The sequence below is a fragment of the Helianthus annuus genome, chromosome 5, assembly GCF_002127325.2.
Source record: "Helianthus annuus cultivar XRQ/B chromosome 5, HanXRQr2.0-SUNRISE, whole genome shotgun sequence".
Taxonomy (NCBI): Eukaryota; Viridiplantae; Streptophyta; class Magnoliopsida; order Asterales; family Asteraceae; genus Helianthus; species Helianthus annuus.
In genome coordinates, this window is record NC_035437.2 from 158,191,530 (window position 1) to 158,216,114 (window position 24,585).

At 35.2% G+C, this 24,585-nt stretch overlaps 2 protein-coding genes and 5 non-coding genes across 7 annotated transcripts; 3 read left to right on the plus strand and 4 right to left on the minus strand.

The window, feature by feature from the left end:
* The first annotated feature begins 3,030 nt into the window (after window positions 1–3,030).
* LOC110941618 (nucleolar protein 56) lies at window positions 3,031–7,558 on the plus strand. The gene is made up of 8 exons (XM_022183281.2): window positions 3,031–3,322; window positions 4,288–4,502; window positions 4,576–4,733; window positions 4,852–5,039; window positions 5,122–5,374; window positions 5,469–5,617; window positions 6,550–6,684; window positions 6,999–7,558. Exons 1-8 carry the CDS (start codon window positions 3,118–3,120, stop codon window positions 7,307–7,309), a joined length of 1,614 nt encoding a protein of 537 aa, XP_022038973.1. The 5' UTR covers window positions 3,031–3,117; the 3' UTR covers window positions 7,310–7,558.
* A 6,706-nt stretch (window positions 7,559–14,264) lies between these two features.
* LOC110941619 (adenylate kinase 4) lies at window positions 14,265–18,517 on the plus strand. Its single transcript, XM_022183282.2, has 6 exons — window positions 14,265–14,498; window positions 15,947–16,092; window positions 16,185–16,304; window positions 17,220–17,387; window positions 17,524–17,613; window positions 18,149–18,517. The coding sequence occupies exons 1-6, from the start codon at window positions 14,384–14,386 to the stop codon at window positions 18,245–18,247; spliced, it is 738 nt and encodes a 245-aa protein (XP_022038974.1). The 5' UTR covers window positions 14,265–14,383; the 3' UTR covers window positions 18,248–18,517.
* Window positions 18,518–18,696: 179 nt separating this feature from the next.
* On the minus strand, window positions 18,697–18,814 carry LOC118479443. Its single transcript, XR_004859578.1, has one exon. It is a non-coding gene; the product is annotated as a U5 spliceosomal RNA (small nuclear RNA).
* A 1,399-nt stretch (window positions 18,815–20,213) lies between these two features.
* Window positions 20,214–20,333, minus strand: LOC118479447. The gene has a single exon (XR_004859582.1). It is a non-coding gene; the product is annotated as a U5 spliceosomal RNA (small nuclear RNA).
* Window positions 20,334–21,673: 1,340 nt separating this feature from the next.
* On the minus strand, window positions 21,674–21,792 carry LOC118492869. Its single transcript, XR_004894870.1, has one exon. It is a non-coding gene; the product is annotated as a U5 spliceosomal RNA (small nuclear RNA).
* An 861-nt stretch (window positions 21,793–22,653) lies between these two features.
* Window positions 22,654–22,756, plus strand: LOC118479450. Its single transcript, XR_004859585.1, has one exon. It is a non-coding gene; the product is annotated as a U6 spliceosomal RNA (small nuclear RNA).
* Window positions 22,757–23,721: 965 nt separating this feature from the next.
* Window positions 23,722–23,840, minus strand: LOC118492802. Its single transcript, XR_004894804.1, has one exon. It is a non-coding gene; the product is annotated as a U5 spliceosomal RNA (small nuclear RNA).
* Between the last annotated feature and the right edge of the window lie 745 nt (window positions 23,841–24,585).

The window sequence follows — 24,585 nt, forward strand, 5'->3', positions numbered from 1 at the left end:
ATCCGAATGGTTTCCATGCGATTTTACACAAATCTCGTCTAAATCTATGTTTTCCAATCAAGAAGTTATGGATTTGAGATGTTCTAGAGTGATGTCATCATGAAGTTCTTATGAACTTCAAGTGTTGGCCTCATTCCACCAAGAACAACTCAGATCTATACATAAAAACGGTAGAACCAAAGCTTAGACCGACCTTCTACTCATTCTTAGTGACGTATTGGTCAAAGATCTGATTCCTAGCAATGTAACCACCAAGTACGGGTTAAACAAAGGAAAACCGTCAAGAACGGCAAGTCCTGATGGAACGGGGTGATTCCCGGTCGTTAGAACAGGTCGGAATTGATGGGATTTTAGTTGTTCAACACGTCACAACAACGTCCCGACCAAACCACCGAAAACACGCGAAAATCGTCGAAAAACAGCTTGACAGGCTGGCCGCTAGCCGATCGAGCGGCCCAGTCGACCGAGCGGTCCAGCCGATCGGCCAGGCTAGCCGATCGGACGGGCTGGCCGATCGAGCAGCCCACTCGATCGAGCTGACCATCCGATCGAACAGCCTATCCGATCGGACGGCCCATCCGAATGGGCCAACTTGCGATCTAACTTTCGCCCAATTTCGTGTAATCCGATACCAATTAACGCGTAATTCGATACTCATATGATCAGTCTGAAATCAGGGCATTCTCAGGCAGTATCCCGTCAATCCAACCAAATACTCACTGTGAGTATACTTGACCCCTTTTTGTCGAATTTTGGGTGTAACATACGTTCCTTATAAATCGAACTCATCAAACGAATGATTCAATTGGTCAATTTATCACTTGCGAATAACTGTTTGCATAGATATACGTGATGCTAGTTGCATGTATGCTAGGACTTATACTCGTGACGTCCCACCACGACTAGTATAGTACTATTGCGCCCGACGGGGTCTAGTTATGCCATCGAAGAATCGAGCATCGAGGACTTAGCTAGTAGTATCAGTTTTGTGAGTATATATGTCGTGTTTCACGTTTATGCACATGGGAATTCGCAGCACTTTTAATCTATTATGCTATTACATATCAAACCTGTATACTTGCCAATACTTTTGTATTGACAATGTTTTAACGTATGTTGCAGGTTTAGTCGAAGTCTACATCAAATCAAGCTAGGAAGTCTAGAAACTCGCCTAAAAGCTAGGTTGTCGGATTGAGTTGTTCGAGAGGACAAGAAATCCGTGATAACTTATTTGACTGTATTGTTTGTTAGTATGGGATAACAAATGTAATAAATATTATCGCAATATAGTTGTTATGGATTCTCTTGAGCAACCTGATTCACCTAGTGCCACGCCCCGATGATTCCGCCATCGGTTGGGGTGTGACAATCGTAGTGGTTTTAAAAAATTAAAAGTAAATATAATAATAAATTATTATAATATATTAAATAAATATATAATAAAAAGTTATATATTATGAGTAGGGTTCCTACGGAAAGTGTGTTTTTCCTAGAAAGTCTAGGAAGCGATCTTGTCCATCCGATTGGTGTGTTTAAGGGTTGAGATTAAATCAATGGCAATCTTGTAATAATTAACTATATTTAATAGATTGTTTTAAATGAGTAGGGGCAATTTCGTCCTTATGTGTGTTTTAAACCAATAAAAAATAACCGTCCGAGATATCACATCTCCTTAATACACGCCAATTTCCCTCTCTCTCTAAACCCAAATTCGGAAACCCCCAAAATCATACCAAAAATACCTAAAATCATGGATGAAGATAAGAGATTTTCCTTGTTCCATATACGTAAGATCAAGCTTTCATTGTACTGCGTGTTTTACAAAGCGATTACGGGTGATTCTTATTTGTATTTGACGGTATTTTGCTGGTTGCAGTGAAGAGATTCAAAAAGCAGGAAACTTTGGAAAGGATAGATAGCAGCGGAACAGTTACCGGAAGCCGATCGAAAGCTGGGGCGAAATCTGCTGATGTAAAACACATTTGTATGAATCTGCTTGCTGTTAAAACACAGCTGTATGAATCTGAATTGCTGTTAAAACACAGCTGTATGAATCTGAATGATAAAACACATTTGTATGAATCTGCTTGCTGTTAAAACACAGCTGTATGAATCTGAATGATAAAACACATTTGTATGAATCTGCTTGCTGTTAAAACACAGTTGTATGAATCTGAATGCTAAAACACAACTGTATGAATCTGCTTGCTGTTAAAACACAACTGTATGAATCTGAATGCTAAAACACAACTGTATGCATCTGCTTGCTGTTAAAACACAACTGTTTGAATCTGAATGCTAAAACACAACTGTATGAATCTGCTTGCTGTTAAAACACAGCTGTATGAATCTGAATAATAAAACACAGCTGTATGAATCTGCTTGCTATTAAAACACATCACCAAGAACAAACTGTTAAAACACTGTACCAAGAACATGCTGATAGATTCCAGCAAGAAAACGAAGGAATGATTGATATTACGTGAGATCAGAAATCGAAAACAAAAAATTCCGAAATTTATGTATAGTTAGTTATTGAAGATAATTTCCTAAAATAAAAATAGATTGTGAAAGTACATAAATGCCCTTTTAGATAAAATCCTTCAATGCCACATGTCGCGTTCTTATTGCTTCCTAGACTTTCTAGGAAAAACACACTTTCCACCCAACTCCTACTCATATATTATTATAAAAATAAAGTTAGTATTCATCGTAGTTCGTTAACAATATATATATAATATATATATATAATTAGGTAATGAGTAATGGACTAATGGTAAATTCAAAGTGTGAAGCAGGAAAAGGGAATAAGGTTATACAATACAAAAGAGAGGGTAGAACTGTAATTAGTATCCAATATATTGTCACGACGTGGTTTTTTACCGTTAGTTTCGTGATTTATTTATTTTTATCTAGGTTTCGAACCCCGCAAAGCGCGGGTGATATCCCACTAGTATTGCTGAGGGGCAGAATTTGAAGATTGGAGTATAATACAAGGACTGTTTTTGCAACTCACACTTTCTTCAAGACTTCATAAACAAAAGCTGAGAGCCTGAAAACCCTAAACCCCCATTTTCTCAAGGGGTAAACACTTGAGCTCCAAACAATTATTCATCAATGGCGTTGTATCTTCTCTACGAATCTGCTTCTGGATACGGCCTGTTTCTGGCACACGGCATCGACGAAATCGGTCAAAACACGGAGGCTGTTCGTAACTCAGTAACCGATCTCAATCGCTTCGGAAAAGTTGTAAAACTTGCTGCGTTTAATCCGTTCGAGTCTGCTCTCGATGCTCTTAATCAGTGCAATGCTGTTTCCGAAGGTATATATACATGTTTGAATTGATTTTAGCTGGTTTATGTTGCATGATTGTGTGATATTTGCGGATTTTTTATGTAGGTTTTGGTTATTTGCGTGTTTGTTGATTAGGAGTTATGGATTGAAATGCATCAACTAATAGGAGTTATGTTATGTTATTGTTGATGCTAGTTTTATCACTGTAGTTTTTAGAAGATATTGATTTGAATTTTGTTATATTTGTGGAAGTATTTGATGTTTGCGTGGGTGTTGAGTTTATGAACTTTGTTTAGGACAAATGCTGGATCTGAAGGTAAGTAGATGTATGCTTGTTGTTTGAGTATGATTTTAGCTGGTTTCTACTGCATAATTGTGCGATTTTAGCGGATTTTTTACTTTTTACATAGGTTTTGGTTATCTGCTTGTTACGATTAGTGATTTTTGTTTTATGTTAGTTGATTAGGAGTTGAGGATTGAAATGCATCATTTGTTGATAGATTATTTGCCTAAAAGTTGAACTGATCAACCATTGTCGATGATAGTTGTAGCACAGTAGGTTTTAGAATATATGGATTTGGATTTAGTTAGCATTGTGCAAGCACTTGATGTTTGTGTAGATGTTGATTTCATGAACTTTGTTCAGGACAAATGCTGTGTCTGAAGGTATGTGGATGTATGCTTGTTGTTTGAAATTGATTTTAGCTGGTTTCTACTGCATGATTGTGCGATTTTTGTGTGTTTTTATGTAGGTTTTGATTATCTGCTTGTTAGGATCAATGTGTTTGTTTTGTGTTAGTTGATTACTTGGTTAGGAGTTAAGGATTGAAATGCATCAGTTTGCTGATTGATTATTTGCCGATACTTTGCACTTATGCACAAATGTTGACGATAGTTGTAGCACAGTAGGTTTTAGAAGAGGATTTGGATTCAGTTAGCTTTGTGGAAGTACATGATGTTTGTGTTGAAGTTGATTTTATGAACTGTGTTCAGGACAAATGACTGATGAATTGAGGAACTTTTTGGAGCTTAGCCTTCCTAAAGTCAAGGAAGGTAAGAAGCCTAAGTTCAGCTTAGGAGTAGCTGATCCGAAAATTGGATCTCACATCCATGAGGAAACAAAGATCCCATGCCAAAGCAATGAGTTTGTTCTGGAGCTCATTCGTGGTGTTCGTCTGCATTTCGATAGGTTCATTGAGAATCTCAAGGTATAGTATTATATTTATGTATTCTTATCTATTTATTTATACTGTTTTGCTGAATTGTTTTATCTCTGTATAGCCTGGTGATTTGGAGAAAGCACAACTTGGTCTGGGCCACAGTTACAGTAGGGCAAAGGTCAAGTTCAACGTCAACCGTGTTGATAATATGGTCATTCAAGCAATCTTTCTTCTTGATACTCTTGATAAGGATGTCAATTCTTTTTCCATGAGAGTCAGGTTTGTTTGCTCTATTATAGATTCGTCATTCTTTAGGTTCCATAGTTTACCCAATTCGTTTCTCTTATTAGTTAATGTGGAGTGTAATCGTATTTGTTTTGTGTTTATTTATGAGCAGGGAGTGGTACTCTTGGCATTTTCCAGAGCTTGTAAAGATTGTCAATGACAACTATCTGTACGCTAAACTTGCGAAATACATTGAGGACAAATCAGAGTTGTCTGAAGATAAACTATCTGGCTTAATAGATATACTCGGTGATGAAGATAAAGCAAAGGAAGTAATAGAAGCTGCCAAAGCATCCATGGGTATGTTTACGCTTACCAAGCTGGCCTGTTTCGACCATTACTAAAACATGACCCGTACCCATTACACATTCTGTTTTTTTAGGTCAAGATTTGTCACCAATTGACTTGATCAACGTCAAGATGTTTGCACAAAAGGTGATGGATCTTGCTGAATACAGGAAGAAGCTTTATGATTATCTTGTTTCGAAAATGAGTGACATAGCACCTAATTTGGCCGCATTAATCGGTGAAGTTGTTGGTGCTCGTTTGATATCTCATGCCGGTAGCCTTACAAATCTTGCCAAGTGCCCTTCTTCTACTCTTCAAATCCTTGGTGCTGAAAAGGCTCTTTTTAGGTCTCTTACTTTATCATTTTAGTTTATAATTCTTAGGTTAGAAGGCAGGTTATGTGATTTTTGTTACCTGTTGATTAATCTATTGTGTTTTTAGGGCTTTGAAAACCAAAGGAAACACGCCAAAATATGGTCTTATTTTCCATTCATCGTTTATTGGGCGTGCATCTGCTAAAAATAAAGGTCGGATGGCTCGTTATCTAGCAAACAAGTGCTCTATTGCATCCAGAATTGATTGCTTCTCAGGCAAGTCTATGGTTTTCTACAGATGTTTGTTTGCTTGGTACAGTTCGGTTCGGTTATTAGCCTTAACCGAAACCGTAACCGACGTCATCAGTTAATCTATTTTATTAGCCATTCGGTTTTCAGTTAATTGGTTCAGTTTATTCGGTTAGTTTGTTGGTTTCGGTTCAGTTCTGTTAATTTTGGTTAATAACCAAACCAAACTTGGGCTAGAATTTTTACATAGAAATTCATGGAATGGGGGGTATAAATACATGAAATGGTAGTATAAATACATAAAAATTGTGGTATAAATACATAAAATTGTGGTATAAATACATGAATTGGATGTATAAATGTATGAAATGGGGATAGAAAACATAAACTACATGAAAGGGAGGTATAAAAGCTAGAGATATATGAAAATATGAATGGTTCGGTTCGGTTCGGTTCATCTCGGTTAACCAAGGGTACAAACAAAAACCGATGACCGATCTTCAGTTCCCGGTTGATTTTGGTGCGTCGGTTTTCGGTTCGGTTTCGATTAACGGTTTGGTTATTGCTCACTCCAAGAGGTGGCAATATTAACCCATTTTCTTCAGATGTTTTTTATACCTCCCAACTGATTTTTTGAAAAATTCAGGTTTTGCATTATTATTGTAATAATTTTTTTTCCAAGTATAATTTACAGATTAGTTATAATCTTTTTTACAAATGGACAGAAAAGTGTTTGCGGCCTCACGGGCCAATTTAACATGACCTGGTCTGTTTTAACCGGTTCTAGAAATGGATGGTCTCAAATTGAACCTGATACCGTTACACAACCTTCTTGTGTCTTGACTCATTCGTCTTGCTACATCTATGGCTATATGCTTGGGTTTATGTTTGGCTCAAGGTTCTAACACGTTCCTTTAATGTAATATACTAATATGTATTTACTTTCATAATGACCACAGAGAAAAGTACAACTTCTTTTGGAGATAAACTTCGTGAACAAGTTGAGGAGCGTCTTGACTTTTATGACAAGGGCGTTGCGCCTCGTAAAAACATTGACGTGATGAAATCCGCTATGGAAGACGTTGCAAATCAAGGTTAGTTTGGGCAAAAAAATTTTTTACACTTTCTAATTTATTAGTTTGATATTTGCCCATTTACTTATTAATGGAATATGTTATGATTTATTTCAAACGTGCACATGGTTCAAACGGGTTGAAAGTTCCCCCTATTCCATTTTAATTGCATGCAACCTCTTAAAACGTTTTAGCTCATTTTTTTGTATGATTTGACCCGTATGAGATGAAACGCAACCCAAATCAACCCATTCATAAGTAACTGGACCTAAGTCACTGCTTCTAAATTAGGTTCTCTCGTATTGTTTAAACTTTAACGAATGATGAATCCCCAGATACAGAAATGGACGTGGACAAATCCTCCGAACCCGAGTCAAAGAAAAGCAAGAAAAAGAAATCAAAAAGCAAGTCTGCGGAAGATGAAGTCACTGTTGCAGATGGAGATGCTTCGGAAGTAAAGACCGAGAAAAAGAAGAAAAAGAAGCGGTCACATGAAGAAGAAGAAGAAGCAACACAAACCAACGGCAAAGGAAACGGCGATGATGACACAGAAAAGAAGAAAAAGAAGAAAAAGAGCAAAGATGTTGAAATGGAGGATGCTAGTGAAGGTAAGAAGAAGAAAAAGAAGAAGAAAGCTGCAGATTAAGTGTAAGTTATTATTTTGTATGTCTTGCCAAACCTCTAAACGGTGGTAAATGCGGGCATGTATTTTGGTATCTTGGTGTTGCCTTGGCTTATGAAAATGGTTGAAAACAAGTTTGGTGGTAACAATGTATCTATTATTTGTGTTGGGCAAAGCGGTTTTGGTTTCTTTCTTCTATTTAGACTGGAGCGTCATGCTGCTAGAGGTGACGGTTGAAACTTACTTAATATGGAAACTGGTCGATTTGGGCTGTATTTGAATGATAACGGGTCTAAGGATGTTTGAAAACAGTTTTGAATGATAACGTGTCTTAAGGATGTTTGAAAACAGTCGAAACCAACCGAACTGAGCTAAAGCAGCTGGTTCGGCTAGGTCAGGAGTAATGTTGTTTGGTTGATGGTATATATCTTTTGAAAAACCGGGAGCTACCTTTTTGCTATTTGGAACTGGCTGGGTAAACAGAACCGGCTTGGATATTATAAAATTACTAGTATGATGCCCGTGCGATGCGGCGAGAGCGACACATCGCATTGTGATACTCGTTTTTTGTAGTCTTTATTCATACAATATTTATTGTAGCATAATTGTGATAGATATACATCAAAACTGAAATAATTGGGGAATCCATTTCATTGTGTTGTGTATGGTTCGGATTGTGTTGTGTATGGTTCGGTTATTATCCTCAACTGAAGCTGAAACCAAAGTCATCCGTATCGATTTTCGGTTAATCAATTCGATTTATTCAGTTAGATTGACAGTTTTTCGTTTGGTTAATTTAATTTTAGTCGATAGCAAAAACCAAACTTTGAAATGGAAGCATAAATATATGAAATAAAAGTTTAAATATATGAAATGGAGATGTATAATATGAAATATATGAACCGAAGGTATAAAAGCTAGAAATATATGAAAATATGAATGATTCGGTTTCGCTTTAGCTAATTTTGCTTAAACGAGAGTACTAAAAAATTGATAACTGGTTTTTGGTTAATTTGATTTTTAGTTTTCAGTTAATTCAGTTTTTGGTTAATTTCGGTTTCGTTTCGCCGGTTTTCAGTTTGATTTAGGTTAATGATTTAGTTATTGCTCAACGATAACTAATTTTGGTTAATAACCGATAGGTGCGCGCGTGATGCGGCGAGAAACATAGGCATTGTCACAGTGTGCATTGTTCGGTTGGTTAGATTATTATCCTTAATCGAAATCGAGGTCATTGATTAGTCTATTTTATTAACCAATCCTTTTTCAGTTAATCGGTTTGGTTTATTCAGTTAGATTGACGGTTTTTATTTTTTGTTTGATTCATTTCATTTCAATTGATGGTCAAAACCAAACTTGGGGCTAAAACTTTTGATTAGAAATATATGAAATTTAGGTATAAATACATAAAATGGGGTATAAATATGAATACATGAACTGAAGGTATAAAAATTAGAAATATATGAAAATATGAATGATTCGTTTCAGGTAATTTCGGTTAATCAGTTTTCAGTTAATTCAGTTTTTAGTTGATTTCAGTTCGGTTTCGGTTAACGGTTCAGTTATTACTCACCCTTAGGCATTGTTAATCACGTAACATATCAATTTTTTTTGAATAAAAAACTATTGCAATAGTATACTCAAATTAAAGAGAATAAAATACTCATTTACGTGGTGTAATTTAAAAAAATATTAACGTACCAAAAATTTATAACCGTTTAAAAATCGTGGGGGAATTAGTTTTTTATAAGGGAATAAAATGTAACTACTAACTAATTATCTATAATTTTGTTAAAGATGAGGGATTAAAGTGCAATCTAGATGAGATGATTAAATTGAAGGTATATAATCACTTGACATTTTATAGTTATTAAACATTCTGGAATTATGATTAAGTACGTTGGGCTTTAATCACTTGTACATAAGGCATCATCTACTTGTATTTTTTAATCCAGAAGTCAATACAGACCAAGACAACAATCGAAACGTCTTAAAATGAGTAGGTCATCACAGTGCTTTTGGATTTTTTTTTAAAACATTATAGTTTATAAGATATGGAAAGATTACGTAAAAGAATTATAAGTTTGTTGTGGAGGGAGAAAAGTGTAACTAATTACCCATAATTATGTTAAAACTCAGAGATTTAAATGTAATAAAACGAGGGACTAAAATATAATTATTGTTTAAAAGACCAATTTACCCTTATTTTAGGGGTATATTTATAAATTAAGAGGGAAAAACTTCTTATATTTTGGGTATCTTAAAATGTTACTCTCTCATGCATTATAATATAGTATTAGATAAGAAAATAGTTTTTGGTTTCAGTCAGTAAAATCTAAAAGATAAAATAAAATGTAATTATGTCTATATGAATTTAAAAATTATAACATACAAGTATTTTTAATTATATAAATCTATCGGATTTTTTTGTTCTAAAGGTTATTTTATTATTATTATTTTTTTTTAAATCTCTTTGAAGCTTAGAAGATAAATGATTTGAGTGTATCTTTGACAACGAGTCCTCTTATATTATTAGAGAGAGAAAGAAAGTAAAGGTAAAGTTTTAGATGTGGATATGAAAGACATACGTGGCTTCAAAATAGTAATGTAGAAACAATACTCCTAAACATACAACATATAATAGCACAAAACATGTCATTCATATATTACAACCATCATATGCACAACTATGTTGTAAATTAGAGTTGTATATAATTGTTCAGTCTTAATTTTTCAAAGCCCACCATTTTGTTAGATATTTTAAAACAATGAAAATGGTACGATTTTGTGTAAACATCCAAAACGGGTCAAAAGGGAAATACTTGAACGAAGTAGGCGAGTAGCTAAAGATGATCCAAGTTAAGCTATGTCGAAATTGGCTTGGCTTGAATACATTTTAACATGTTGCACCGTTATGCCACATAAGTGTTGGCCTTTTGTTCTAGTGGCACCAGGTGTTTATCTTGATTTTTTTTATAAATAAGTATATAAGTACATTTTCACGTCTAACATTGAGGGCGTGTTGATTGTTAAATGATTGTGTTTGCAGGTTGGAAGGACAAACCTAAATTTAAAAATTATATCAGACACATATAACCACGAGTTTTAGTGGTTTTACAAGAATACAAGTTATTCATCCCAAATTTTGTTTCATATTACTTTTTTACATGTTAACAGTCTAAAATTACAAATACATACAAATAGTTACACTTAAACCATAACTAGTATTAAACACCCCCCGCGTTGCGGCGGGGGCAAGCACTGATGCCACACTACTATTAGCGACCACCGACACTAAAGTTGCGATGTTAATGCGAAGAAATTAAACCGAAACGCAAAATATAGAATAAAATAACTAAGTTGATTTAGGACTCGCGCGTTACGATGAACCCGCGTCTATTTTTCCCGTTTGACAGGTTCATCGTAATTTATATATAATATATATCATTACCACTGTACAAACCATAATGCATACATTACAACAACCATTGCATCAATATCTTGCAAATTATATTTTTACAAGATTTTGGCTAAATTAATTAGATTATTATAAATAATAGTAATTTACAAATAAAACAACACAAATTTGAATGGATCAAACTGATTGAATATGGTAAGATAATGAAACCATTATTTGATTAGGGTACAACCGCTTAAGCACAATTTACAACCATACATGCATACAAAACATATTGAATTTGGTAAGGTAATGAAACCATTATTATTTGATTAAGGTACAATCATTTAAGCACAACTTACAACCTATATTTGACTAAAGTACAACCACTTAAGCACATGTTACAACCAATGATGTTGTGATTAAGGTGTAAAACTATTAAAGTTTTTGGGTTAAAAGTAAAATAATAATTAATGACAAAATAAAAACTAAAGACAAAAAAAACCCACTTAAGCACATGTTACAACCAATGATGTTGTGATTAAGTTGTAAAATTATTAAAACTAGGATTGCGACCCGCCGCAATGCGGCGGGGATTCTTTAGTTATAACTAAGTCAATCTAGGACCCGCACGTTATGTTAAACCTGTCAAACGGGGAAAAAACAGACGATGTAAAAACGTTCACCCATACACGCACGTTGCGTCGTGTTAACTCGCAAAATTTAGAACGAAACATAAAAACGTTAAACCAAAGACGCACGTTGCGATGTGTTAAGTCACAAAATTTAGAACCAAGCATAAAGCGAAAAATTTGCGGAAAATGAAAAATACAAAGGATCAAAGTTGAAAGTACAAAAAGTTATGAGAATAGATTACAAAAGATAAAAAGTTTTGGGTTGAAAGTAAAAAAAAAACGAATAGTTTTGGGTTAAAAGTAATTTATGAAATACTTTTGGGTGAAAAGTAAAAAAAATCAATTTTTTTTGGAAAACCCCTAAAGCCAACGTTACTACAACCATATGCATAACCATTTTTTCTTTGAAAACCCCCTAAAGCACATCACGCGTTGCGGCGGAGCGTAAAACGGTGTGTCAAATAGTACTAATGTCACACAACCGTCATCGACGACCAACACTGACTCGACCTAGGATATGCGTGTTGCGACGAACCTGTCAACATGAAAAAATAGAGGTAAAAGCATTGAACCACACATGCACGTTGCATCACATTAACTCGAAAATTTTAGAACTATACGTAAAACGAAAATTTGCGAAAGATGAAAAGTATAAGTGACAAAAGTTGCGAAGTTAAATTGCAAATAATTAAAAGTTTTGGGTTAAAGTTAAAAAACAAATTATGTAGGGTTAAAATTGAAAAAGGTAAAAACCTTTTGGTTAAAAGTAAAAAATTCAATTTTTTTTTTGAAAAACTCATAAAGCACAATTTACAAGTTGTTATGCACAAAAAAGTTGCAAAGTTATATATGGAATAATATTTGGGTTAAAAGTAAAATAATAATTAAAGACAAAAAAAAAAAAACTAAAGACAAAAAAAAAAAAAATCAAGTGGGTACAACCACTTTTGCTAAAATTACAACTAATAATGCAACAAAATGTTATAAATTAATATATAGTTAATAATCACTTATTTTATGTGTCTGAAATATTAACATAAACCCCTGATTTATTTAAGTTATAACATAAAAATCATTTAAAAAGAAGTATAAAATTAATCACGTGCCCATTTAGCTAAATATGTTGGTGTGTTCAACCCGAAATTAACTAGTACTAAAATCAAAATACCGTCAATGGCCTTCCAAATTGAAGATCATAGGTTCGAGTCTCGTCTGAAGCAAAATGTGCTGACAATGGCCTTTCGAGCAGTGGATTTTACCACTGGCCACCAAACATTGTTAGTGGTCACGACTCACGAGTATCGTAGCCTTTTGTCATTAGATTTACCTAGGGGCGTGAATTTCTGACACGACCCGAAAACCCGACACAAACCTAACACGAAATTCGCGGGTTTAGGTTTAGTCTAAACGGATTCGGGTCAGTTTCAGGTTGAACCCGCGAACCTTGTACATTGTGTTTAAGTTGTTGTACATGAATCATTTACCCCATTTATATACTATTATTTTGTAACATTTGTATGCATGTATGCTTGTACATTGTGTTTAAGTTGTTGTACATGAATCAAATAATTGTTTATTCTCTAATTTATTTATATATTATTATTTTGTAATATTTTTGTAAATTGTGCTTAAGTTATTCTACCTTAATCAAATAATGGTTTCATTATCTAACCAAATTCAATCTATTTTGTATGCATGTATGGTTGTAAATTGTGCTTAAGTGGTTGTACCTTAATCAAATAATGGTTTCATTATCTTACCAAATTCAATCTGTTTGATCCATTCAAAGTTGTGTTTAGGGCTGTCTTTTTTAACCGAAACCCGAAACCCAAACCGAAACCGAAGTCACTCGAACCCGAAATAGACAAAACCCGAAGAACTAGTAACCGAATAACTGTAAACCCGGACCCGAATATAGTTCTATGGATTGGTTAACGAGTTGAATAAAGGGTAAACGGTTTAACCCGAAAAACCCGAAATAACTTTAAAACAATTAGCATATTTTCTACATATAGTCATATCTTTTAAAAGGAACTAATAATCCTTTCCTATTCCATGATGCAACCAATCATATCTTCTAAAAATTTTAAATTACTAATTCCATCCATATCTCCAATTTTTAAAAGTTTAAAATCATAACATATATCTTCAATTCATTCAATACATAATGTATGGAGTTAAACATGTTACAATTAATAATTTGTTTCTAATTAAAAGACAGGAACATTTTACAATTTATAATCTGTATTAAATTACTATAGAAGAGTTGTTTTATAAAATTGCTTTTGTAGTGTTCGCTAATAACTAATATTGATATTTTAAATTTTAGAAAGTTGTATTTATTTGTTAACCTACTTCATTTTCTAACCCAAAACCCGATCTAACCCAACCCGTTCTAACCCAAACCATTTAACCCGAACACCGAAGAAACCGAACCTAGAAAGGTTTGGTTATCGGGTTAAATATTTAGTTTTGAAAACCCGAAAAACCCGAACCGAAAAACCCGAAACCCGATTAAAAAACCCGAAGAACACCCCTAGTTGTGTTGTTTTATTAGTAAATTATTATTATTTATAATAATCTAATTAGTTTAGCCAAAATCTTTTATAAATATAATTTGCAACATATTGATGCAATGGTTGTTGTAATGTATGCATTATGGTTTGTATAGTGGTAATAATATATATTATATATAGATTACGATGAACCTATCAAACGGGAAAAAATAGACGCGGATTCATCGTAACGCGCGAGTCCTAGATCAACTTAGTTATTTTATTCTATGTTTTACGTTTCGGTTTAATTTTTTCGCATTAACATGCCACAACTTCAGTATCAGTGGTTGCTGGCAGTAGTGTGACATTAGTGTTCGCCCCCGCCGCAACGCGGGGTTGTTAATACTAGTTGGTCATTAAAAAGAACCTTAAACCACTAAATTTAATATTAGGTTTGGTAGGGATTATCAATTGTGGGATATGTCATGCTTGAAACATAAGCAAGCACATCTAAAAAGTCCCAAATCCAAAACCAACAAAATAATCTCCACATCAATCTTCCAAAACCCTAATGGCGACCTCAGCGGCGGCGAATTTGGAGGATGTTCCGTCGGTAGATCTTATGACGGAGCTTCTCCGTCGTATGAAATGCTCTTCAAAACCTGACAAACGCCTCATTCTCGTTGGTAACTTTCATCTTTGTCCCTCCTTCATACACTTTATATATATGAACAATTCAACATTTTTGCATGAATTTTGGTTCAGAAAGTCATCAATTTTGCTCAGATCCGATGTGATTTTGTCAATTAATTGGTTTATTTTGCTAGGGTTTTGTTTCTGTTGAATATATTGGAGATCTGATTTGATAATGCTGCACGTGTTTGAATTCATCAACTTTGAGTTGTTTAGGGCTTGTTTTTTGAATTCTGTTTAGTACTTTAATTGAATGGTGATGATGAGGAAAATATGATTGTCAGATGCATAATGTGTTGCTGACAACTTAACTCTGTTACACCTTTTGCATGTCAAGTTTTTTTTTTTTTTTTTTTTTTACTGCTAAAGTTCCATATAATTATAGAAGCAGGCTAGCAAGAAGCTAAAACACCCATAAAACAAGTGTTACACTCCTAATGTTAAAATCGTACCGTCTCTCTGAATTAAAGTATGAAATTTAGAAATATTCTTTTTCCAAAGGAAAGAAAGATAATAAGCGGTATTCTGTATTAGCTTGTTTCGTGATCTGGGTTGAAGTTTGTATTGATTTGATTTTGTATTGTTTGAGCTAAAACGGTGTTTCGGTTGGCTTGCTTTCTTTGGTAGTTATTTGAATGCAATCTATTTTTTTAACTTTATTTGAATGCAATCTATTTTTTTAACTTTATTTAACAAAATCATGATATGAAAAAGTGATTTAAACCCCACCAATAGCAAAGCTAAGGTAGGGTCTGAGGAGGGTAAGATGTAGACAACCTTACCTCTACCCCCGTAAGAATAGAGAGGCTGCTTTTAATGAGACCCCGGCTTGATAGTAGTTTTGCATAACACTCAACAATTGGGACAATGGCCGATTAGTGCATGTATCCTTTTGTCTTTCGACTATCAACGCTACCACATGATGCATGGTTAACCGTCCGCTGCTTTTCACTTCCCCCCCCCCCCCCCCCCTTCCTTCTGAGGGCCCACACATCATATGAGCACACCGCAAGCGAGGCGTCTATGAAGGGAAAATAAAGAATCACGGTACTTGGCTTTAACTTTTGTAAACAAACCAATATTGGTTTCATAATTGCGGCAACAATCTTCTCTTCTTCCTAGTATCATGTTTTTTCATTGGGATTATTTTAACTGTTTTGGGTTTTATACGAAATCTAAATCCGAGTGCTATAGTTACAGTTGTTATCATGATAATCACTCGTTCTCTAGAGGTAATCAGTGAACACATTTTGGATCTATGGCAAAAGAATTGTTATTGTGAGGCCTGGTAATTTTTTAAAGTTACAGACTCGAAATCTTTTGAATTATCATCTGACTTTTCTTTGGGCTCCTTGAAGCATTGGCGTGAAAATGTTTATGCATCATATTTTTTTGTGAAAACGTTAATGCGTTGTTTTTATGTATATACTTTATTTTGCAGGACCCCCTGGATCGGGAAAAGGCACCCAGTCACCGATTATCAAAGATGAGTACTGTTTGTGCCACTTGGCTACTGGTGATATGCTACGAGCCGCTGTTGCTGCTAAAACTCCTCTCGGAATCAAAGCAAAAGAAGCTATGGACAATGTAAACTTTTTCCGTATGCACTACGCATGCGTATTATATATTTAAAAACACTATTTTTACGTAGTTCCTATTCTGTTTGTGTCGTTCTCTAGGGACAACTTGTTTCTGATGACTTAGTTGTTGGAATAATTGATGAAGCACTGAAGAAGCCTTCATGTCAAAAAGGCTTCATTCTTGACGGATTTCCGAGAACAGTTGTCCAGGCAGAAAAGGTATTTTCTTTTTCGACATCAAGATGATCGTTTAATTTTCTGTATCAAATCTCTTTATGTTGATTTAATATATATATATATATATATATAGAGGAAGGTTAACGTACATTACGGCTTAACGTACATCACGTACGACAGGTAATTACGCACGTTCATTTTAAAATCACGCACGTTGTAACTCAAAAATCCAAAATCACGCATGTTGAAACACAATAATCACGCATATTGAAAACATTAATCACGCATGTTATAGAACAAATAACGCACATTGTTGTACGTGAAGTACGTTAAGCCGTAATGTACGATATACTTTTTCGATATATATATATATATATATATATATAGGGTGGGGTTCTAGAGTGAACACTAGTGTATTTGCGAACTGAGTGAACAAATCCTGGCCATTGATCTACTCGCGTGTATGGCCAGGATCTCATCATCAAATCGTAAAATACACTAGTGTATTGCAACATCAAATCTTGGCCATTGATCTACACACGTGTATGGCCAGGATTAGTTCACTCTTTTCACAAGCTACACTAGTGTTCACTCTTGAACCTAATCCTATATATATATATATATATATATATATATAGAGAAAGTATAATGTACTTCAGGGCTTAACCTACATTAACATACATGACAAAAAATATAACGTGCGTTATTATCATAGAACGTGCGTGATTATAGTCTCATGCGTGATTATGTGGTCCCATGCGTGATTATGTGGTCCCATACGTGATTATGTGGTCCCATGCGTGATTATACCCCTGATCCAACGGTTACCATTGTCTCCTACGTGATGTATGATAAGGCTTTTTGTATGTTAACCTTACTCTATATATATATATATATATATATATATATATATATATATATATATATATATATATATATAATTCTATGTTTATGCAGCTTGATGAGATGCTTGCAAGGAGAGGGGTAAAAGTTGACAAAGTGCTAAACTTTGCAATCGATGATGCGATCTTGGAGGAAAGGATTACTGGCCGTTGGATCCATCCTTCTAGTGGTCGAAGTTACCACTCTAAATTTGCGCCCCCTAAAGTTCCCGGCAAAGATGATGTAAGGACGCTTATCATATTTTTCTTTAATCTATTTACCTTGAAAACTTCTCGTTTTATAATCAAGTGACTGTAGTTGTTAAGTGAGGTCACTAAAGTTGATCTGTACGATCTAATGATTCTTAAAAAAATTGAAGGTTACTGGAGAACCGTTGATTCAACGTAAAGATGACACTGCAGCTGTTCTCAAGTCACGACTGGAAGCATTCCATAAACAAACTGAACCGGTTTGTCTTCTTTTCGAATTTCTAGATGTTTGTTGAAACAACAAATAACTCACAAGATGTTTGGGCTATATGATAGTGGGTCAATTTCGACCCATTTACTTATTAGTGGGTCAAATTGGGTTATGTTATTGAAAAGGGTCAAAATCACTGACTTTAGGTAAAAGGGAACAAATGAAGTGGGTTTAAATTAATCTGAACTCTCAAAATTTTTATTACTTAATTCGTATTTTCTTCTGATTAATGTTTTTTATTATTATTTAATTAGTATTATTTATAAATTTTAAGATGGAGCGGGTTAAAATTCATCGAACTCCAAAATTTATTATTACTAATACATCTGATTTTTTTTTTTTTTGATTTGAAGTTTTAGATTATTATTGTGTTAATATTATTATTTTTAAATAACACAGCTATACTACATTAAAAATGGACAAAAAAGCATATGAGCTCAATCCGGCATGGACTAAATTATAAAAATAACATGTTTCAACGTAGATTTGTTTTGACTTGTTACTTATTTATGTGCACTATGCAGGTTATTGATTACTACAGCAAGAAGAATATTGTTGCAAATCTTCATGCAGAAAAACCACCACAAGAAGTTACAACCGAGGTCCAAAAGGTGCTCGCTTGAGACCCCATTATCAGTTTAGTGTTGGCAGTCGGATCGAAAGTTTGCAGATTTGAGTCTTTTCCTGTTTTGCCCTTGGTTTTTGTTTAAAATTGAACTCATATATGTTGTATCAACGACATCTAGGATTTAGCGTCACCTTCAGTTTTACTCCTGTTTGATTGAGTCCACAAATAAAAGACAATAGATGCAAAATTGCTTGTTGCAGAAACTGCTCTTCTTGTTCATTTTTTCCAGTAATGGTTTAAGAATACATTTTGAGGATATGGTAAATTCCCATATATAATTTATATTTTATATGCAATATCCTAAAGGAACACTGTTTTACATATCATTATACTTGATCAAACTGATTCTTAAGCTGGAATAAAAACTTGAGAGTATCTTCCCTGTGCCTCTTAACTTAGCTGCTGTCGAAAAGATACAACTTCGAACTGAAAACATTGGTTGGAACACTTCAATATAAGAAGAGACTCTCCAAAATAAGCGTATGCCACTTTAAGCAACAAGCACATGGTATTCTTTAGTAAAAGGCGAAAGAATAGTACGCTTTGTGCTCACTACATGGCTGCGTTAGTTTAAACCACTGCACCTGCTTGCGTAAAGTAAGTGTTTCACCCCTTAAGCTTTCTCTAAACAACCGATGTGGGATGAACTCCAGATACTAGTTTTTCCCGCTTTTCAAGCCTCCACACCCCTTTACGTCCTAATTGCTAAATTTTTAAAAATTTTGGTCAGCTGATTTCTTTATATGCTGTCTCAGCAAATTTCCATTTTCATAAACATCATAATTTGGTTCATGCACTCAGTGGCAAAGCTTGCGAGACGGGGGGTCGAAAACGAATATACCCAAAAATTTCTATATGAAAGCTACATACATACACTGAGCGATTGATACATGTATTGCTCATGTAAAGAAATTGGTCATGTGTTTGGTAATACATGGCACCAAGTACCAATTATATAAACTTGTAGAAATTTACCTAGGACAAATCTTGTAGGGTGATGTAACTACAAACCTGATCACTACCATAACTGTTTGGCAACCTCTGAGCTATTAAGTGTTGAACCAGTAAGAGGTCTGATTGTATAAGAGGCTCTGAACCAGTAAGTGTTGTCAGGTTGGACCTTTGAATGAGTGTACAAAATGACTATTTTACCATTGCACATTCTATACAAAATATGAAGACTAGGTAAACAAGATGCAACTGAAAGAATAAAGCCAAAACAATCTTCACAAACAAAACTTGGAGGTCTACTTGTTTGTGCTCCTCCTCTTCTTCGCTTCGTTGTACATAACCAATCCCACCATCCTTGTTACCCATTGGACTCTCAATGCCAGACAAGACCAACAACATAACACAAATGAAAATTTAGATCTTAAAGCAACACATTAAAAAGTAGATAAATCACTGTGAAACTCCAAGCCACTTGGTGAAAACTTCCAACTCGGCATAGTCACTGTCTAAAATCATAGTCTTGTACCATGCCTTGCTAGCAGTCTTGATCTTTGCGGCAATACACAAAGTTACCAAACAGAAAAAAAATAATACTACAACTCACATGGTGCAAATCGGATGACTTGAAACAGAACAACACTTAAGATTCTACTTCAAGCTTAAAAACGACATTACTCAAGATTAGTGCCAGACTGCATGCACAATACTTGGTTTTAACATGGTAACTAAAATATAATATTTGATTTTAAAAATGAAGTCAGAACGATTCAACAAGAACTTCTCATCCAAGGGCAATACACAAAGTTACCAAACAGAAAAAAAAATATTACTATAACTCACAAGATGTCATTCTAGTAAACCATACGAACCTACCTCCAACCGAATCACCTCCTTGATTTTGAGGCTAAACAACACCTTACTCTTAAATCATTATTTGGATTCCAAACTAAAAGATTTTTATAAGCAAAACACTAAAGAGGAAAAACTTAGCCCTTAAAACATTGGTTGGAACCCTTCAATTGTTGAAGTGTCTCTCCAAAAATAAGCGTATGCCACTTTAGTGGCGCGAATACACAGTATTATTTAGTAAAAGGCGAAAGAATAGTTCGCTTTGTATGCACTACGTGGCTGCGTGCCTTTCAAACATCGCACCTGCTTGCCTTAAATAGTGCATTTCATATGTATAACTTCTCTATTGTGCCGATGTGGGACGAACTTTTGATACATATTTTTGCCAGTTTTCAAGCCTCCAGGCCCCTTTACTAGTTTCAGATGATTGCACTCTCCTAATTGTTGTTCCCAAAATCTTTTCTTCTCAATAATTGCCAGTTTTGTTGAAGTTTGGTGGCCTGGCAACTGAGTCCCGACTGCCAAAGTTTTTTCCATTGCTAGGGTATCAATTAAGGTTTGATAGAAACCAAAACATGATAATTGGACGATATGCTGAGATGCAGTCCGTTAGCTAGCAAAATATATGTTTAAGATCCCGAAAACACAAATCTAAAACAATATTGCTTTGTGTTCAATAATAAAGAGTCACCAAACAAAAAACATGTGTTTGATAATACATGGAACCAAGTACATCATCATCATCATCATCATACTCACTAAATCTAACTAATAGCAAAGCTAAGTTAGGGTCTAAGGAGGGTAAGATGTAGACAACCTTACCTCTACCCCCATAAGAAAAGAGAGGTTGCTTCTAGTGCGACCCCCGGCTCGATAGTAGCTTTGCATCAAGTCATGATGTCGGTGACTAAGAAATTAGTAGCATTGATGATATTATGATGCTTAAATATGATAGATCATAAAAAGAATGTGTAACTGGGGCATTTGAATATTTTTTGGGATGATAACTACACAGACGGAGACTGATGGATGTTCGCCTCATGTTTATGACGGCTGCTAATTCAATATACCATTTATCCAAGTAGCTCAATTTGTGCTACTTGTTCTGTGTAATTTTATAAAACAAGCTGCACTACGTACAGATGACGAAATTTGTAACTTTCTTGAAATTTGAGATTAAAGTGATGATGTTATGATAACTGGTTGAATTCCACACTGAACTCCCTAATTCACTTATACTAAAACACCCCAATCACAAACTACGAACTGAAACACATAGATTCTACATAGCTTTACAACTTAGAAGATTGAAGTTCTGATGAAGACCTCCCAAGAATAAGATCATGGCTGCTTCTCTGGTAGTTGGTCATTTTGTTCACCGTAACAAGAAGATTGTCGACCAAAAACCAATAAAATGTGTCCAGTAACAAATGTCGGGTGTTGACCAAAATGTCAAAATTTGGTTCTCATAAAACCCAAAACAATATTACATGTATACGCTCATTTTTCACCCTTGGCACCTATTGCTTTCTCAACACTGGTTAATTCAAGCTTTTATAGTATTTCATATGGTTTCAAAACTATTAAACAAAAGAACGTTAAACTATAAACATTGGTTGGAGCCCTTCAGTTGTTGAAGGGACTCTCCAAAAATAGGCGTATGCCACTTTGAGCAGCGAGCACACGGTATTCTTTAGTAAAAGGCGAAAGAATAGTTCGCTCTGTACTCACTGCATGGCTGCGTAGATTTCAGCATCCTACCTGCTTGTCTTAAATAGTAGGTTTCACTCCTATAACTTCTCTAGCCAACCGATGTGGGACAAGCACTAGATGCTTTTTTTTGCCACTTTTCAAGCCTCTACTGGTTTCACTCTCCTAATTCTCGTTCCCAAATTCTTTTCTACTCAACAACTACCAGTTGCAGAACTTTTGCGAATACCGGGTATCAGAGAAGAGATGCAGTTGGTTGAATTTCAGATAACTCACTCTAGTACTTGGTGTTTCGGTTTTGAAATGTTTGATTTCCAGCCACATGTCGAATTTTTAAAATTGTTGGTCAGTTGTTGATTCCTTTATTTGTGCAGACACAAGCTCATAAAAGATTCAGTTATTGACGAGTCCACATGCCCAGACCAACTGTTTTGTTAATAAAGAAAAGAAATCTTGTAATTACAAAAGTTGACTAATAACAAACTTTTGTATCCCACCTGTTGTTTGGATTCAAAACTATAAAATATACAGAATGATAAATACATAAATAACAAACCAACCTTTGTAATGGTTGTTGCCACAGCCTCGTCTGATTTTCCAGTTGTTGGATCGAACCTTTGCTTTCAAGGATGATGGATACAAGAGAAGATAGGCGGCTGTTTTCGTTGCTTTTATCTCAAAAAGATACTCTCCGGCCATCTATGATCTAGGGCTTGTTTCATCTTCAATCTGTAACTCTGGTTGCAAGTATCTGTTTAAACACTTTCTTACACATGCAGATTGATTAAAAACAGGGTGAATTAAGCTCATCCTGTGGATTCAGTTAGTCCCACATCGGATCAGAGATGAAGTTGTGGCTGGTTTACATGGCTGAGGTGGGTGCTGACTGTTGTCCCTTCGGGGACATCCGATAAAATTGGAACGATACAGAGAAGATTAGCATGGCCCCTGCGCAAGGATGACACGCACAAATCGAGAAATGGTCCAAATTTTTTTTTGAATATTTTCAATTGGAAATTTGATGAACACCCTGTAATCAAAATGTCATGGTTTATTAGTGTAACGCCATTCTGTCAACTATATTGCAAGTAATGGATCTGGCCAAATTATTTTTGCTTATGTAACAGATTATGATGCTTAGAATGATTTATTTATTGTTAAAAGTGATTGCTATGATAACTGCTTGAATTCCAGACTAAACACCCTTAGTTACTTATACTACAAAGCTTTAGAAGATTAAAGTTTTGATGAATACCTCCTTAAAATAAGATTGTGGCTGCTTCACTAGTAGTTGGTCATTTTGTTCACCATAACGAGAAGACAGTCAAATGCGTCCGGTCCAGTAACCAAAATGTCAAAAGTGTTTCATATAATTTGCTTCTTGAGTCTCATAAAACCCAGACCGATAAGTCGTCTCGGTTTGGGCCGTTTGGCTATCAAGATTGAGTATTGTTTCTGCCACTTGGCTGGCGGTGATATGCTAAGAGCCCATAATATCAGATAATAATATCTTGAATGTGCTTATAAGTTTATGTTATGCTGCCTTGTGATAGAGGTGCGCAAAAAAAGACCCCGGTTTTAGAGCTAGTTTGAAACAAAACCAACACACGGAGTTGAATTCGGGATGTATCCCTAAACTTTGACGCTCGGTTTGAACCTTGTCAAACCCAACCCAAACCAATTAATACTCCGTTTCAAACAGGTCAAAACCGATCCTTTCGCTTAGAAAAACCAGTTTCAATCCGACCCAGGTTGGTCAGAACCCGCCTCCAACCCATCCTTTTGTTGACCAAACTCGAACCTGTTTCCACCCGAACCAGTTTTGGCCTAACAAACAGATTTTATAATTTTGATAAACCTACATAAGAGTAGGTTTGACATTGAGATCGAGTGTAGTTTTAGCATCAGAAAAAACTATGTACAGATATAGCTAAAATTGCACTAAAATCATTGTCTGGAGCCCTTCAGTTAAGAAGGGTCTCTCCAAAAATAGGCGTATCCCACTTTAGTGCAGCGAATACACGGTATTCTTTAGTAAAAGGCGAAAGAATAGTTCGCTTTGTATTCACTGCGTGGCTGCGTGCCTTTAAATCATCGCACCTGCTTGCCTTAAATACTGGATTTCATATATATGACTTCTCTATTGTGCCGATGTGGGACAAACACCAAATACTAAACTTTCCCACTTTTCAGGCCTCCATGCCTTTTTATTGGTTTCATATCCTAACTGTTGTTCCCAAAATCTTTTCTGCTCAATAACTGCCACTTTTGATGTGGCCTGGCAACTGAGTCCAATGGCTACATCGAACCAGCCAAGCAAAGCCAGCCAAGTCACACTGCCCCCCGCCTCGCGCTAGGCTCAATCCCCACGCCAGCGGGGCAACGTCATGGCTAATGCTAGCCCGGTGTGGTCTAGACAGCGTTTTTGGCATTCTGCCGCCCCAACGCACGCCCCACACCCCGAATTCTAATATAACTTGTGAAACCACTAGTATATGTGATGTAACAACATTACTTAAAACACTATCCCTACTTTTTGTCTCTGCTTACATGATTTTTCTATTTTTTGTAATTTAATAGAAACAATAACATATAAAACAATAAATATTTACCAAAATAAAGTGGTACTCATCATTAATCATTTTCTATAACCTAATTACAGATTCTTTGTTCCCCTTTATTTCCTCATACTCATGGACCCCACCTCATGGTTTGTTCATCACGTAATCAGTGAGCTTAGTGGGCTTCTTCTTTAGTCTTGAACTGGGCCTTGATCATTTGGGCTAGTCATAACAGATACTCTCCATCTATGAATTATTGCTT

Coding starts and splice junctions, on each gene's coding strand:
- LOC110941618 (XM_022183281.2), top strand. CDS start 3,118: ATGGCGTTGTATCTTCTCTACGAATCTGCTTCTGGATACGGCCTGTTT. Junction 3,323..4,287: donor GTGCAATGCTGTTTCCGAAG/GTATATATACAT, acceptor AACTGTGTTCAG/GACAAATGACTGATGAATTG. Junction 4,734..4,851: donor TCTTTTTCCATGAGAGTCAG/GTTTGTTTGCTC, acceptor ATTTATGAGCAG/GGAGTGGTACTCTTGGCATT.
- LOC110941619 (XM_022183282.2), top strand. CDS start 14,384: ATGGCGACCTCAGCGGCGGCGAATTTGGAGGATGTTCCGTCGGTAGAT. Junction 16,305..17,219: donor CAGTTGTCCAGGCAGAAAAG/GTATTTTCTTTT, acceptor ATGTTTATGCAG/CTTGATGAGATGCTTGCAAG. Junction 17,614..18,148: donor TCCATAAACAAACTGAACCG/GTTTGTCTTCTT, acceptor TGCACTATGCAG/GTTATTGATTACTACAGCAA.